This window comes from Cebidichthys violaceus, unplaced genomic scaffold (assembly GCF_023349555.1).
Source record: "Cebidichthys violaceus isolate CVI_PGR_0920_01 unplaced genomic scaffold, fCebVio1.0.p SCAF_23, whole genome shotgun sequence".
NCBI lineage: Eukaryota > Metazoa > Chordata > Actinopteri > Perciformes > Stichaeidae > Cebidichthys > Cebidichthys violaceus.
In genome coordinates, this window is record NW_027176406.1 from 198,033 (window position 1) to 213,157 (window position 15,125).

General features: G+C 46.2%; 1 protein-coding gene across 1 annotated transcript; it reads left to right on the forward strand.

The window, feature by feature from the left end:
• The first annotated feature begins 8,548 nt into the window (after positions 1-8,548).
• junbb (JunB proto-oncogene, AP-1 transcription factor subunit b) lies at positions 8,549-10,435 on the forward strand. Its single transcript, XM_068718453.1, has one exon. The coding sequence runs from the start codon at positions 8,916-8,918 to the stop codon at positions 9,915-9,917; it is 1,002 nt and encodes a 333-aa protein (XP_068574554.1). The 5' UTR covers positions 8,549-8,915; the 3' UTR covers positions 9,918-10,435.
• Positions 10,436-15,125: the final 4,690 nt, after the last annotated feature.

Consider the following 15,125-nt stretch of genomic DNA (forward strand, 5'->3'; position numbering starts at 1 on the left):
CTGGTCTGGCTTTACCTACGCTATGACGTCCTGCTGTCTAGCGCTGCAAAGTTTCCGTTTTATTTATTTGGACTCTGACTAGGAGGGAAACCAGGAAGTGGACCAGACTGAGGATGAGACTCAACACAGGCAAGAAACAACTGCTGACAGGGGAAGAGGAAAGGGGAGTTTTGCAGAGCATATGTGATTGTTCTCTCACACACACACACACACACACACACACACACACACACACACACACACACACACACACACACACACATTTCTAATAAACAAGATTTAATTGTTTATCAAAGAGTTAAGATTTGCGATGAGAGCAGCAGCTGCTTTCAAATCAGGCTGTGTTGGCTAAAAAAAACCTCCGTAGAGAGGGAACAAATGCTGGGGTGGATGATTTATATCATTCTTAAAAAAACAAAACAGATAATGAGCTCCATGGAGGCTGACATGGCAATGCTCTAAAAGCCAAAGCTAAGTTTCGACCATGTGGCAGATAAAGAAGGAAAAGGAAACACACACACATCGCCGAGCGGCTGAGGCTGTGTGACCGAGCCAAACCATAACCGAGAAGACCCACTCAAAGGGAACGTCAAAGTCGCTCGACAGCCCGGCGGGAGCGAGTCGCCGGGATCGAATGCGCGAAAGGCTTTGGTGGAGAAGAGGAATTGGCGCGGCGTATGATTTGCCACTTCAAGACTATGCAGAGAAAATGTGTGCTATCTCAAATCCCTGCCTCTAGTTGCCCTACTCTCATGACACACGCACATACACACACATACACACACACACACACACACACACACACACACACACTCACACACACACACTCACACACACACACACACACTCTCACACAAAGATCTGGAGCCAATTGTTCTCTCATGCCACAACACCCTCAACCCCCGCATTCCCCTCTGCTGCGCTAAATGTCCTCTTGTGCTACAGGCTCCATGGCTTTTTAACTTATAAGTCTGCACAGGGCAAGACCATTAAGAGCACATTCTGCATTCATTACCATGATTGCATGTGCGTGCGCTATATAGACCAATAAACGGAGAAAGAGCGAAGGGAGGCGGAGGACGGGAAAGCCAGACATGTTGACCTCCGGCGCTGACATCGGTGACCCACACTTTTGACTGACTAACGGTTCTTTCTCCCCGCCGTCTCTCTGCAGAACGTGGCCCACTGCCCGCGAGCGAGGCTGACCCCCCCCGCCCAGAAGCTCCGGTCCGCTACCTGACTCACGGCTCCCGTAGGGCAGCTTCAGGTTCACTGAGCAGGATGGACGTGGGACCAGATCAGCAGGGCCACGGACAGCACTGCGCGTGAGACCGTCTCACCCCCACCAGGCTTCTTAACCCCGGCCCTCCACCTCCTTCGCTGATGCACGCAGAGGTTACAAGTCCGCCAGGGAAGTAAGAGACAAGTTGTCCTTTTTTTTTTTTTTACTCTGAAATGATCACAGATGAGCAGATTGACATATCAAATGCGTCTCTAGATGTACAGAATTTACACTCCAGCTCATCTGGATTCCACCACGTTGTGCACGTCCTCGGTACTTTGCCATGATCGTAGGCGCAGTCTTTTTCCCTCCAACTCCAAATCCCTTCACATAAGATTTTTTTTTTTCTTTAGTTGCTTTGGCAGCGTTTTGAGTCTTATATGTGTCCATCACTGTCTCTGGTACATGTCTGCTGTTAAGCCTGACGTTCATGATTTCAGTCCAGCAATTTGTCAAACTTGGGTTTAAATGATGTTAATAAATCCTATTTACAAGTCCTCTTTGTTCAAAATTAGAGAGCGTTTGTCATAAATATAGTGGGTGAAGGGCAAAGCAGTTTCCAAAAACATGATAATGACGGGGAGGGCCTTGCTTTTGAACAAGTTGAAGTATATAATTATTTCAAAATTAGAACAAATCATTTTGTAAAGTCCCTAACGTGTCAATTTATTTAGTTTAGAGTGTTAGCATGCTAACCTTTAATTTGGACTAAAAAACAAAGTACTGCCGAGGCTGATGGGAATGTCATCAGTTTTGCACATATTTGGTCAAAAATTTACAAATTCAAATATTGGCCTGATGATGACATTTAACGAACAATGACGGGATCATCCTGAGAGGGACACGAAAGTGATCATTTCTCCTCTGGGGACCATGAATGTCTGTAAGGCAGTCGATCCAATAGCTGTTTAGATATCTCATTCTGGACCAAAAGCAGCAGACCGACCAAACAGCCTGCCATCGCCATCCCGCCATGCTGCTACTGTAACTAAAAATACATTTGATCATAATCAAACTAAACTGAAATTCTCTGGTATTATTTATTCAAGATGCTTCCCATAACACATGATTATTTCTATAATTAGTCTATTAGCTTTTTGAAAACAAGTCCCAGTACAGTTAGATCATGGGAAGGCCGAATGCGAGGCCTCAAAGACGCTCCAATATTAGACGCACTGATGCATGTCAGGCTAGGAATCAATCAAGCATCTCTGATTAGAAAGATCATGAACTTTAGCCTTCAAATTATTGGCGCGCAAAGGCGAAAATGAAGTTGAAGCTGTCAGCAACATCAGCAGGCTTAAATGTTAATAGATCCACATTGTCAGTTCGGGATTAATAGAGGGGAACGGAGGTAAACACCATCGGGCCGTCATGTGATGTTGACGAGGACGCTGCTGCTGATGATGATGATGATGATGATGATGTAAACGATGATGGATCCCTCTATTAATAGACCTGGCAACACAGTGACCGCAGTCACAAAGGAGAACAGCGACGCTATGGATGAGAGGCCCCATTATGTCCAAATGAAGGAGTCAGCCACTCTGTCAAGAGGGCACTTAACAAACAAACCTCATCTGACTGAGCCTGTCTTTCTTTTTCCCCTTGCCCACCCGCTCTCCCTGCGCTTGCCCCGACACTTTTCTGCTGAGTGGGTGTTTTGGAGGAGTTGTGAAGGTCAGGGGAAAGACTCTGAAGTGAGGACTGAGCTCGGGGCTTTGACCTCGGATTGGCCCCGGCCGCCCTGAGTCACGGAGATGGAGCAACCGAATGGGGCCCTGCGTTGTGGAGAAGCAGACGACAAGCAGGCTGCTGCCCGGCGCTGACAAAAGGCGAGTTGTGCAGAGGTGGCGAGGCACAATGGGACGGTTTGAGAGGAGGAGGTGAGGAGAGCTCAATCCCCACCATAAGCACCTTATTGTGAAAGCCTGCTTTGTTTAAGAGACAGAGTCTATAGGGCGAAGAAATTAAGGGGATTTTGCTGTGTGTAGGCATTGGTGACATTGTCAAAAAGAAGTACTACGAAACATTGGAGGACTCAGGCTGTCTGAGTGGCTGGGGCGGAAAAATTAATAAAAAGGGCACCAGTGTGCAGAAAGATGTCTAGCATGTAGGGCAGCTTATATGGCACTGCACCAAGTTTTCTACATTTGACAGCACCCATTAGTGCACTGCATCTCGTTTTCTCCGCTGGAAGGGCATCCTGAAGGCTTTTTATCATGTTTATCTACAATAGGAGCATCCTAAAGGGCACTTTATCATGTTTATCTACAATAGGAGCATCCTAAAGGGCACTTTATCATGTTTATCTACAATAGGAGCATCCTAAAGGTCACTTTATCATGTTTATCTACAATAGGAGCATCCTAAAGGGCACTTTATCATGTTTATCTACAATAGGAGCATCCTAAAGGGCACTTTATCATGTTTATCTACAATAGGAGCATCCTAAAGGGCACTTTATCATGTTTATCTACAATAGGAGCATCCTAAAGGGCACTTTATCATGTTTTCTCCACTGGAAGGGCATCCTAAAGGGCTTTTTATCATGTTTATCTACCATAGGAGCATCCTAAAGGTCACTTTATCATGTTTTCTCCACTGGAAGGGCATCCTAAAGGGCACTTTATCATGTTTTCTTCACTGGAAGGGCATCCTAAAGGGCACTTTATCATGTTTTCTTCACTGGAAGGGCATCCTAAAGGGCTTTTTATCATGTTTATCTACAATAGGAGCATCCTAAAGGGCTTTTTATCATGTTTTCTCCACTGGAAGGGCATCCTAAAGGGCTTTTTATCATGTTTATCTACAATAGGAGCATCCTAAAGGGCTTTTTATCATGTTTTCTTCACTGGAAGGGCATCCTAAAGGGCTTTTTATCATGTTTATCTACAATAGGAGCATCCTAAAGGGCTTTTTATCATGTTTTCTCCACTGGAAGGGCATCCTAAAGGGCTTTTTATCATGTTTATCTACAATAGGAGCATCCTAAAGGGCACTTCATTATGTTTATCTACAATAGGAGCATCCTAAAGGGCTTTTTATCATGTTTATCTACAATAGGAGCATCCTAAAGGGCTTTTTATCATGTTTATCTACAATAGGAGCATCCTAAAGGGCACTTCATTATGTTTATCTACAATAGGAGCATCCTACAGGGCACTTTATCATGTTTTCTCCACTGGAAGGGCACTCTAAAGGTCACTTTATTATGTTTATCTACCATAGGGGCATCAGAGAGGGCTGCATTTCTTTCGAACATGCCCCTCCTTTACTTACTTGATTTTGGAATGAAGCCACAAAATGTCAAAAGTTCATTCTACATATATGGGGGTCAGAAAAAAAGCCCCACTTTAATGAGAACTAAAAATATTTTCCAGAGAAGGAGATGTGGGAAATGGTGGATAACCATTTCATTGAATCTTTGTTATCTCTTCCCTTCAAGCAGATGTTCACATTGTGGTCAAACAAATTCTACACTCATGAATACTCCACCCTAAGTGATATACGTGCTTGTTCACACACACACACACACACACGCACACGCGCACGCACACACACACACAAACACACACACACTTTACTTAATCTTACGGTAAACAGCTTCTTTCCACCCTCAGGCCTTGCCTTTCCCCAACTCACCCAGGAACCAGAGCAGGTAACACTCAGTTGGTTTTGGCACTCGTCCATGTGATCCCGACTGTTAAACCGAGTCTGTTGCCAAGCAGCTTGTCCTGCCCTGGAACTCTTTGAAAGTTTGCCCAAAAAAATATGCATAACGAACATGAACATAAAAGCCTGGCGCAGTTTTTGGGCTTATTTAGGAGATGAAAAAAAAAAAAAGGAGAAGTCAGAGGAAGGAATTTTTGTACTTGAGTACACAGAAGAACTCTAAATCTAAACAGAGACGTGACTAATCAAGATGTGACTAAGACGTCGGACACCTTTTTTTTTTTTTTCTTCTTTTTTTTCGCAAAAGCTGAAACCTGATAACTGAAATGTTCAACTAATCACCACATGTCGTTGTTTAGAGCCGAATCCGCCCAAAATTCACAGCACCATTGTTCGCGATGTGGTGATCAACAGAGATTGTTCGGGACAAAGACAATATCACATATTTATCTGGAACACGCCGTACATCTGTCTAAACGTTCACACGTCTGTCCCTCCCACTGGTTGGGTAACATTGGTGTTTTTCGACTAACATTTGGCAGGATGGCACGGTGCCACCTCACGAGTGTTCCCGTAAACACTCACCGCTGTGGACCCTATACTGTTGTGCTTTGCCAAAATGTCACTGGGACTGTGGTCAGCCTCTACCGCAGCGCTGAATAAAAACGTAAACCCGAGCAGCAGCAGGGCAGCAGCAGAAGCAGGCAGCTGCACAGAGAATAGAATTTATAAGGGAGGTGGCAAAGTAGAGGCATAACACTGCCAGGAACCGTTGTTTTCCTCTGTTTATTCATATTCCCATGGAAACGGACAAAAAGGCATGGAATTAAAATAGTCGCTCAGAATACCAGAGAATTACTTGACATTAGGTCATTATGATCAGGCCCTAAAAGTGGGGATTTCAGACTTTCAGGTCAGCTTTCGAGTCACGTCGCGAAGATGGTAAACAGTTGTCTTCTCCTCGCTGTCATATTAGAAAAAAGACGTTGAGTAACTTCTGTCCTAACAGGAGTGTTTCCCTCTTTAAGCCTTAACATGATAACAGGGTCTGTCTGAGCAAATATCTCTGCATGTGCTTTTTACAGCGAGTACATGTTGTCACAGGGTACCTGTTCAGCGCCAAAGGGAAAAGCTGTTGAAAGCTAGATCCAGCCCCCCCCCCGCCCCCCCCCCCCTTCTCCGGCACAGGTTGGATCCACAACCGACTGACAATTTGGTGGATGAGAACGGCAATGGTTAAACATTTAAGGGTGGGGCTGCACTTGTTTTGTAATATTTTAAAATATGATGCTATTCTTGTTTAATTTGGGAGTTTGCTGGGTTCTATTTTGTAATTAACTATATTTTAAAGTTATGTGAGGAACTTTTAACTAGTTATGAAACATTTTCAATGTAATACTGCTGCCTCTATATTACCAATGTAAGTAAACGAGACCATGGGTGAGAAGATTGGCTATTCAGTTATTTTAGCTTGTCTACGAAACCACCGGGTTGGATTGTTGCCAAAATCAAACAAAATCATGCATGTTCGCCAGAAACTCCTTCAGCTCAGACTCCATCAGGGCCTCCAGCACCACCCAGCCCACCGCGGACAGACCCAGATCCAGCCCTTCAACCTGCAGTCGGAGCTCCGCCCCCCGGCAGCAGCGTCTCCTTCCTCGGTCCGGGAGCAGAGCTTCGCCTCGCGGCACCGCCGGTCCCCGCTGGGCACCAACACCACGCTGGGCCCACTGGAGGGAATGGGAGCCCCGGGAGAACCAGAACCAAGACCGAGCTGGGCAAAAACCATCAGACCCTACTGCAGTAAAGAAAAAGAGGTTTTCTAAAGGGTCTCTGGTGCTACCGGTTAAGCCCACAGGGACTGCCAAAATCAAAGCAATTCAAAAGTTCCTTGTAGCAGCTTTAACTAAAGAGCAGTAGAGTGAATAAACAGTTGAAATAACTAAATGTAAATGTCCAGCTACTGTTACTCTAAGTGGTATTGACAATTCAATAGTATGAAAATATTGTTGCCACTTTTGTATAATTAATAGTGTTAACATCCAGATTCATGAGAACATATTTGGAACATGTCAGTGTCGCTGAATGGGGGCCTCGAGCTCCTCTGATAGAGCTGCGGGGATATGTCTCAACAACAACAACAAAGGTAGAACACTGATCCAGTCTGGCTTCCTGCCTGTTTCCATGTTTCATTACTCAGTGAATGTATTCTGGCCTCGTCTGCAGCCGACACCTGTAAATAAGTCATCTGTTATTGATGTGTTTCCTGGTCATCCTTCAGGTGCAGCCGGAGGATTCAGCGCCTGGCGAAGCATCCTACCTGACTCGTTTTGTCTGATGCGGCGATGTGGGCTACATCGGCGGAGGCACTTGTGTTGTGCGTGGGCGTTGGAAGAATTACAAACAGGAGACAAAGGTTCCCTTCTCCGCAACTGAAACAGGTGTGCGACTGAGGAATCGCATTTCCTTTCTCTGCGCTCTGAGAGAGAGAACCGCAAACTCCAAATTACCTGAAAAGCAAAACCAATTGAAGGTTGTTTTTTTTCCTTTTCTTTTTTTGTGAAACAGGCTTTATAGATCAAAAGGCAACAATTATCGAACATGAATCTTCCTGCTTGAGATAATTGACTGTGTTTCGGCTCGTGGTGGGACAAAGTTTCCTGTATTTCCCACGCGTGATCAAAGCAGGGCCACTCAGGTTACTGCCCGACATCAGCAGTACCTCGCAAACCTGTCAGGATACTGTCTGTGTGTGTGTGTGTGTGTGTGTGTGTGTGTGTGTGTGTGTGTGTGTGTGTGCGCGGTGGGCACGCGCGTGTGTGTGTGTGTGTGTGTGTGTGTGTGTGTGTGTGTGTGTGTGTGTGGGTGTGTGTGTGTGCCAAGACAGAAAGTCCCCGATTGTGTCACAAACACATGGATTTTTTATTTTTTATTCAGGAGCTGGAGCAGGACTGCCGCTGGAATGAGGCCCTGCTGGGCGTGGCTTCCCGGTTCTCCCGGAGAGGAAACCGGAACGTCACCGTGCCCATATAAGGACTTAGGACTTCCTCCGCAGCGTGGATTCAAAATAAACAGCACAGCAGTCCGGCGTTTTATATAGAGGACATAATTCATATCTAATGGGGGCGAACATCGCGCGCACAAGAGCCGATAACGTATTCAATGTGACATTTGTAAAAGTAGATTAACTCAAACAAATAATAAGCGCTCTTATTTATTTTTTTACAATGTAACAACACGGACGGGTGAATTAAAAAGCACTGGTTTGAAATCTAACAGAGACACCTCACCTCTTCGCTTATCCAACGGGCCGCTTATTCAACCTACAGGGCTGTATAAATAAAGATAAATAAAGCGGACTCTTCTATTTCTGACGGTCTCCGCTGCGATGCCGCTCTCTCTCCCCCTCTCTCTCCCCCTCTCTCTCCCTTTCATGCCTACAGGCTTGTTTACAGTCGCCTCTTCCCGGCAATAGCGTCACTCGACGTCGCACTCGCTGGGCGTGGACTCCGAGCTGCTCGGCCAATCGCGACGCCGCATTGCCCAGGCAGCGAGAGCGCGTGTTGTATGCCTATATAAAAAGGCACGGTTCCGACCCGATCGAACACACCTCAACGAGCGCCCGAGAGCCAAGCATCAGCAAAATTTAGGAATTCCAAACAGAGTTATTAACTTTTTTTTCCTCCGCGGGATTGCGAAGAAGAAGAAAAGACAACAGCAATCAGACCCTGGAGAAAGACTTCTGACACCGAGCTGTTTGTTGGACCTTGGACTTTCACTCTTTTTTTGGGAGTGATATTGAAATTCCCTTTTTGAATAACTCGGGACACTGTTGAGAGAGACAACGAGTTGGTGCACGCTCTCTGCTGACACTGACATTGTATTGATTATCGAGAGACTGTGTTTCTAAAAAATAAAAAAAGCAGCTGGTAAGCTCACTTTTTTTCCTTACGACTTTATGTCTACAAAGATGGAACAGCCCTTTTACCATGACGACTCTTTTCTGTCGGCTTACGGTCAGTCGGACGCAGCCATGCACGACTACAAACTGCTAAAGCAGAATATGAATTTGAACTTGACAGAGCCCTACCGCAGCCTGAAATCCCAGCTGAGGGCCGAGATAGACCCGTACCAAGGGGGGCACCAAGACGTGGGGTCGCTGAAGCTCGCGTCCCCGGAGCTGGAGAGGCTCATCATCCAGAACAGTAACGGCGTGATCACCACCCCGACCCCGGGCCAGTACTTCTACAACCGGGGCATCACCGATGAGCAGGAGGGCTTCGCTGACGGCTTCGTGAAAGCCCTGGACGAGCTGCACAAGATGAACCAGATGCCCCCTCCCAACGTGTCCATCGGAGCCGGCGGAGTTACGACGTGTTCGGCGGCGGCAGCGGCAGCGGCGGCCTCTGGCGTCTTCGGCTCCGCCCTGCAGCCAGAGCCTCCCATCTACACCACACTGAACGCCTACTGCCCGAACACGAGCCTCTCTTCCGCGTCCAGCTACCCAACGGCCACCATCAGCTACCTGCCGCCGCACCAGCAGAGCCACCCGCAGTCCGCACCGCACGGCGTGCACCCGTTCCAGCACGCTCTCCCGGGCTCCGCGCTCCATCCGCACCGGCTCGTCTCACTGAAAGAGGAGCCCCAGACCGTTCCCGACCTGCTCAGCAGCGACGGCTCGCCTCCGATGTCCCCGATCGACCTGGAGACCCAGGAGAGGATCAAGGCGGAGCGCAAGCGGCTGAGGAACAGGCTGGCGGCGACCAAGTGCCGGCGGCGCAAGCTGGAGCGCATCGCCCGGCTGGAGGATAAGGTGAAGGGTCTGAAGAACGACAACGTGGGGCTCTCAAACACGGCGTCGGTGCTCCGGGATCAGGTCGCGCAGCTCAAGCAGAAGGTCCTGACACACGTGAGCAGCGGCTGTCAGCTGATGCTCACGAGCAAGTTGGAGGCGTTTTAAAACGACAGAGACTACTAACTGACTGAGAAGTAATAACACTGGAGTCGTGCTCTGCACGCGCAGCACCGGGACACCGGGGGCTGGTGTGCTGTCAGCACGGACAGCAGCACAGGCCCGCCAGGCTGTGCGTTGAATAAACTCTTTAGGCTTTAGGGGTGAAAAGACTGACTACAAATGGTACTTCCGGATGCTGGACATCGCTCAAAGCACCATTCAACCCCTAACACCGCGGGGCAGCATCCAGACCGAGCAGACACTGAGCAGCGTCGCGTGCACAGACAGACCCACGAGTCGGGGTTTACTAATGGTAGAAAGTGGGAATGATGAGTGTATTTCTTTGTACTTTTTGCAACCGATAATGTCATGCAATGCTGCATTTATTCAATGTGTAAATTATTTTTTTGTTTGTCCGGTTGATCCGGGCAAACCAATGACGTCCAATGTTTACACTGTCTTTTTGTTTGTTTTTTATTTGTGATGTGTATTTAAGTAAAGTGTCTCCAAATGAAACGAACAAATGGTGGACTTGAGTGTTTGTTTTCACATCAGTACAACACGCAACTCACATACAGAGTGGAGGGGGATAGACGATCACAAACGGGGTTTCTGTACTACCACATTGTGACAATAACAGTTGCCATAGCTCCCGGTGAGGAGCCCTGACACAGGCACATTCGGGTTTCCGCGTTTTTACGCACAGAGCGTGTAGCACGCGCACGTAGGCCTTTCCTTATTACGCACGGGCTTGACCATATACGGGCATGCTGGTGAAAACTCCGTCACATGGGAGGGTTTCTGGGAACCCCCGCCCAGGTAACGCACACTAGTTCCATTCCGCTCCCTCCTATTGCATCGATAAAGGCTGCGAGCTCCGCGAGGGTGGCGGAATTTCCTTTTGTTATTATGCAACTTTAGACTTAACAAGCTTGTTGTTTTCAGATAATTTGCTAAATGACAGCAGGAAGTAAGCATTTAAAGTACCGCTTTCATCGTGAAACGCGAACTGTGATTACAAAATGATCAATATAAAGCGTTAATTACATTCTCAAATCCGTCGGGAGCAACCTGTTGTTGGCACATACTCGTCGCCGTCGCAGTACATATTTGAGGCGTTAGTATGATTTTAAAAAAAAAAGAAAAAAGATTGGCAGGAGGAGAAGTGACAGTGGCTCCAGGAATGCCGGGGGCGTCTCGAGATGCCACGCCGCTTGGCAGAGCGGTAGGCGAGAGTGGGCGTCCGGAGCGCGCGGGAGCATCTTGTGTGGATGGACGGAGATGTGCGCGCTGCCAAGGACAACATTCTTGTGGGACGCATCAGAGGCCAAATATGTGCGGCACCAGGGGTTTCAAAGGATGGATGGATGGATGGATGGAGGGGGGGAGGGGGTCCTGCGTTAGGTGTAAGTGAATGAGTCATTAAAGCACTCACGCTATTACCCAGGGGTCACTAAACGTTCTTCCCGGGGCCCCAGACGCACATAACAATGATAATGTAAAGTGGGGGGGATGTGATGGGAGGGAGGGTTAATTGTGCACTAAAGTGACTTAGGGGACCATTTGGGAGCTTATTATCGGGGAAATATGTGAAGCCAATAAAGTGTGTGAAAAAACACCATAGATGCGTTTATGAAGTCGTGCGCAAAGCTGGTCTCAGGAAAACTGAGGGGGATTTCTGTCCTGTTAAAGCAGTCTGTGACGTGCAAGTAAACAAGACAGCCGGCATGGACTCAGAAAGGAAGATCTTTCTCTCTCTCTCTATCTCTTTCTCTCTCTCTCTCTCTCTCTCTCTCTCTCTCTCTCTCTCTCTCTCTCTCGGTACTCACGAAAACCACTTCAAAAGAGCGAAGGAGTGAGGGCTGCGGTTAGGCGCGCACTCTCACCTCAAGCTGTTTTGGAGAGGTTTTAACCTCTTTTTTTCATCTGACGTATTTAAATAGCCTAATTTCCATCAATAACAACTCCCCTATTTAACTTTTCTGCCATGGACGTGGAAACTGAACCGGGCACGCCCACACAAGTTCTCCTTTTCATCAAGAAGACTAGATTTCAGGGGATGTACATTATTTTATTTTTGTGCTTATCTCAGTGCCTGTTTTGCCGTGTTCAACAGTTTAAAATATGTATGATAATGAATGAATGGCAGTGGCTCTGAAGCATGGCAGAATATTTTAGTTTCTCTCAAATATTCATGAATATATGGAGTATCATTAACCCAATAACACCTCTTCTGCACTCACAAGCATCAAGCAGAACAGCTCCTACTCAAAGGAATACTTTTTAAATATCACTGCAGCATTGAAGTCTCCATTTACGCACACAGCAGGCCTACATATTATTATGCGCTCACACACACACACACACACACACACACACACACACACACACACACACACACAAAACAAGCCAATTGAAGCCATACTGGCTCTCCACACGCCTCGGCCCACAACCCACACTGAGTGTCTGTTGGAACATCTGTGATGTGAACGGTGACGTATGAAGAGCTCTGGGTGGGTTTGATTTTCCTCTCCACGAGCCCCCATCCCCTCCCACAGACACACACACTGGCCTGGCTCTCTATCACTCATCCTCTCCCTCTCTCCAGTCTTCTGTTAACTTTACGAAAAGCATGAATATTCCTCCCACCTTGCCGCAGCCATCTGAGCTTCTCACAGAAGTTGGATCACAAGTTTTAGACGGCTAATAGAGAACTGATTCAGGGAAGGGGATGTTTTCTTTCATGTGACCTTGTTTGGGAAATGTTTGTTGTAGTCATAAAAAGAAACATTTGAACCATATACATAAGAAATTATTCAGTCTGTTGCGCGTATTGAGGCCGTAAAATGTATGTGTTTTCACTTTGATCATAGTACAGTATCACAAGTGTGGGAAGCCTATATGAATGACTCTTTATAGGCCATATGTATGACGACAATAGAAGTGGTTTACACTTAAATAAGTATGATTCATTAATTATCCGTCCCATTAATTCAACACATTGTCGTAGTCAGACACCAACTGTTCTCGACACAATGCTGCCAGAAACAGTCATGGATGGATTAGTGAACAGGACTACCGTGCACAAGCCCTGGGACCCAAAGTGTCAGAGCCCCCCCCCCCCGGCATTCACCTACAAAATGTCAACTCAAAGAGACACGTACCAACCAGGAGGAGACCCAAAGCGACCACAAAGAACATAAAACAACCGCAAAGAGACTTAAAACAACTACAATGAGACACTAAACAGCTGCAAAGAAACACAAAGAGATTCACAATGACAATTAAAAGGGGCAAAACAACTACAAAGAGACTCAAAATGACTTCAAAGAGATGCAGAATAACTACAAAGAGATTCTAAATGATTACAAAGAGACACAAAATTACTTCAAAGAGATGCAGAATGGCTACAAAGAGATTCTAAATGACTACAAAGACACGCAAAATTATACAAAGAAATGCAAAATGCCAAAAAAATGATACAAAACAACATCAAAAAGAGGCTAAACAACTATATGTATGCGTGTCCTCCTCCTGAGGGATAGTGGGGTCTTTTGCATGTCTGTGCCCATTGTCTCATAATCCGCCCATAGTAACAGTAATGTATGATAAAGCTGTCACATACTGAACACTGTGACTGAATATACAATGAATTGGCATGTAGACATCGTTTGTTGAAATATGGTCACGTTGGTGTATTAACACTACAGTAGAGCAGTGGCCTGGAAAGCAGGTTTTAGGTTCACACATACAGTACTGTACAGAGTAAACCAGCCAGTGATTCAGCGCGGTCTGAAGGGTTTCTGTAGGCGCACATCGTCATCTAGTGGACTAACACTGGAACAGCAGCCAAAAGTCTTGAGCCGCAAGCCGGAGAGCTTTAGCGCCCGTAATAGCTGTCCTACTTTGTGTAGTCAGATGGGATGATTAAAATTCAGATTATTCCTCATATTGTTTGAATATGAAACATTCCTCTTTAACAGGAGATAATGTGGAAATCATGCAATCTTCATAGAAGTTCCCTAATGCAGGAAGAGAGCGTACATTATTCATCTTACTCTGTCTGCGCAGCCTCTAGGATCACAATTCAGTATTTAATTTCAGTAAGGAACTGTGGGAAAATGATCAGGGCGGGAATGTCAGAAAATTGAGAGGGTTACGTATTTTGTTTTCTTTTGCTGAAAAGGTGTGGTGGGCCCTAATTAAATAATTGAAAGGGCGACCTGCCTGCCTACCTGCGTGCACTCTGCCCATGCACTAATCGCACGTCAGTACTAACAACAGCCATGTTTGTTGTTTTTCTTCATTGCAGGGACAGGGCACATGTCATACTCTAAAAATAAGGGGGGGGGGTAAACAATCAGTGCTACAATATGCAACCACGCTCACGCTTATGTCTGTAGCTAGCTAAGAAATTCAGATTTTAGCATGTCAAAGGATTTATTTAGCATCCAAAATGATGGTGGACTGGGAAGAGTTAGCGGTTAGCAAGCTAATGTTAGCTATGTGATGGCAAGCTACTGTAGTTAGCTGAGGCACTTGCTAACATAAAACTGCATAGCTTTTTGATGTATCCACATTCCACTATATTACAATTGTCAAAATGCGTTAGCGTAACTTACAGAAATATAGTTAGCCTAAAACTGACATTTGGACAGAATGCTTGCTGCACACGTAACGTTAAGCTACTGAGTGTCAGGATCACACAGTTTCCCCATTTTACACGTTGATGCCTCACAACTTATTTCCTGCATTCTCAGTTCTTTGGTTCTGCACCTTTTAAAAACTTAGCTCTGGGTTCTTTACCCTGTCGGTAGTGCATCCCACCACACAGCAGCCATTAGGCATTTTTTCTGTTGTTTGCTAGCTGACAATAGTGATAAGGAGGCAATGAATTGTTTTCCCCTCCGGTGTGGGCGGGACTTAAACACGCTCTGACTTTAGAGAGTTGAATGATGATAATTTTTGGGGGAGTGGCTTCTGAGGGAGGCCTGAAAGGACGGGCTGTCAGTGTTGCTGACTCAATAACTTTCGCACTAGATTTAGCGCATTTTGGAGCTAGCACTGCTAGCAACTTTCATCGGAAAAGAGTTGGCAACATTGGGCTGGGTTTTCGGTTAAATCAATTTTTTCGTATCTAGCGTACTCTTTCTAGTTTGTCAAGATTACAAACCCTAGCTTTAAGGGTAAATGTGCCTCTTTTAGTTGGAGGGT

Excerpts from the sequence above, each read along its gene's own strand:
- junbb (XM_068718453.1), top strand. The coding sequence starts at position 8,916 with ATGTCTACAAAGATGGAACAGCCCTTTTACCATGACGACTCTTTTCTG.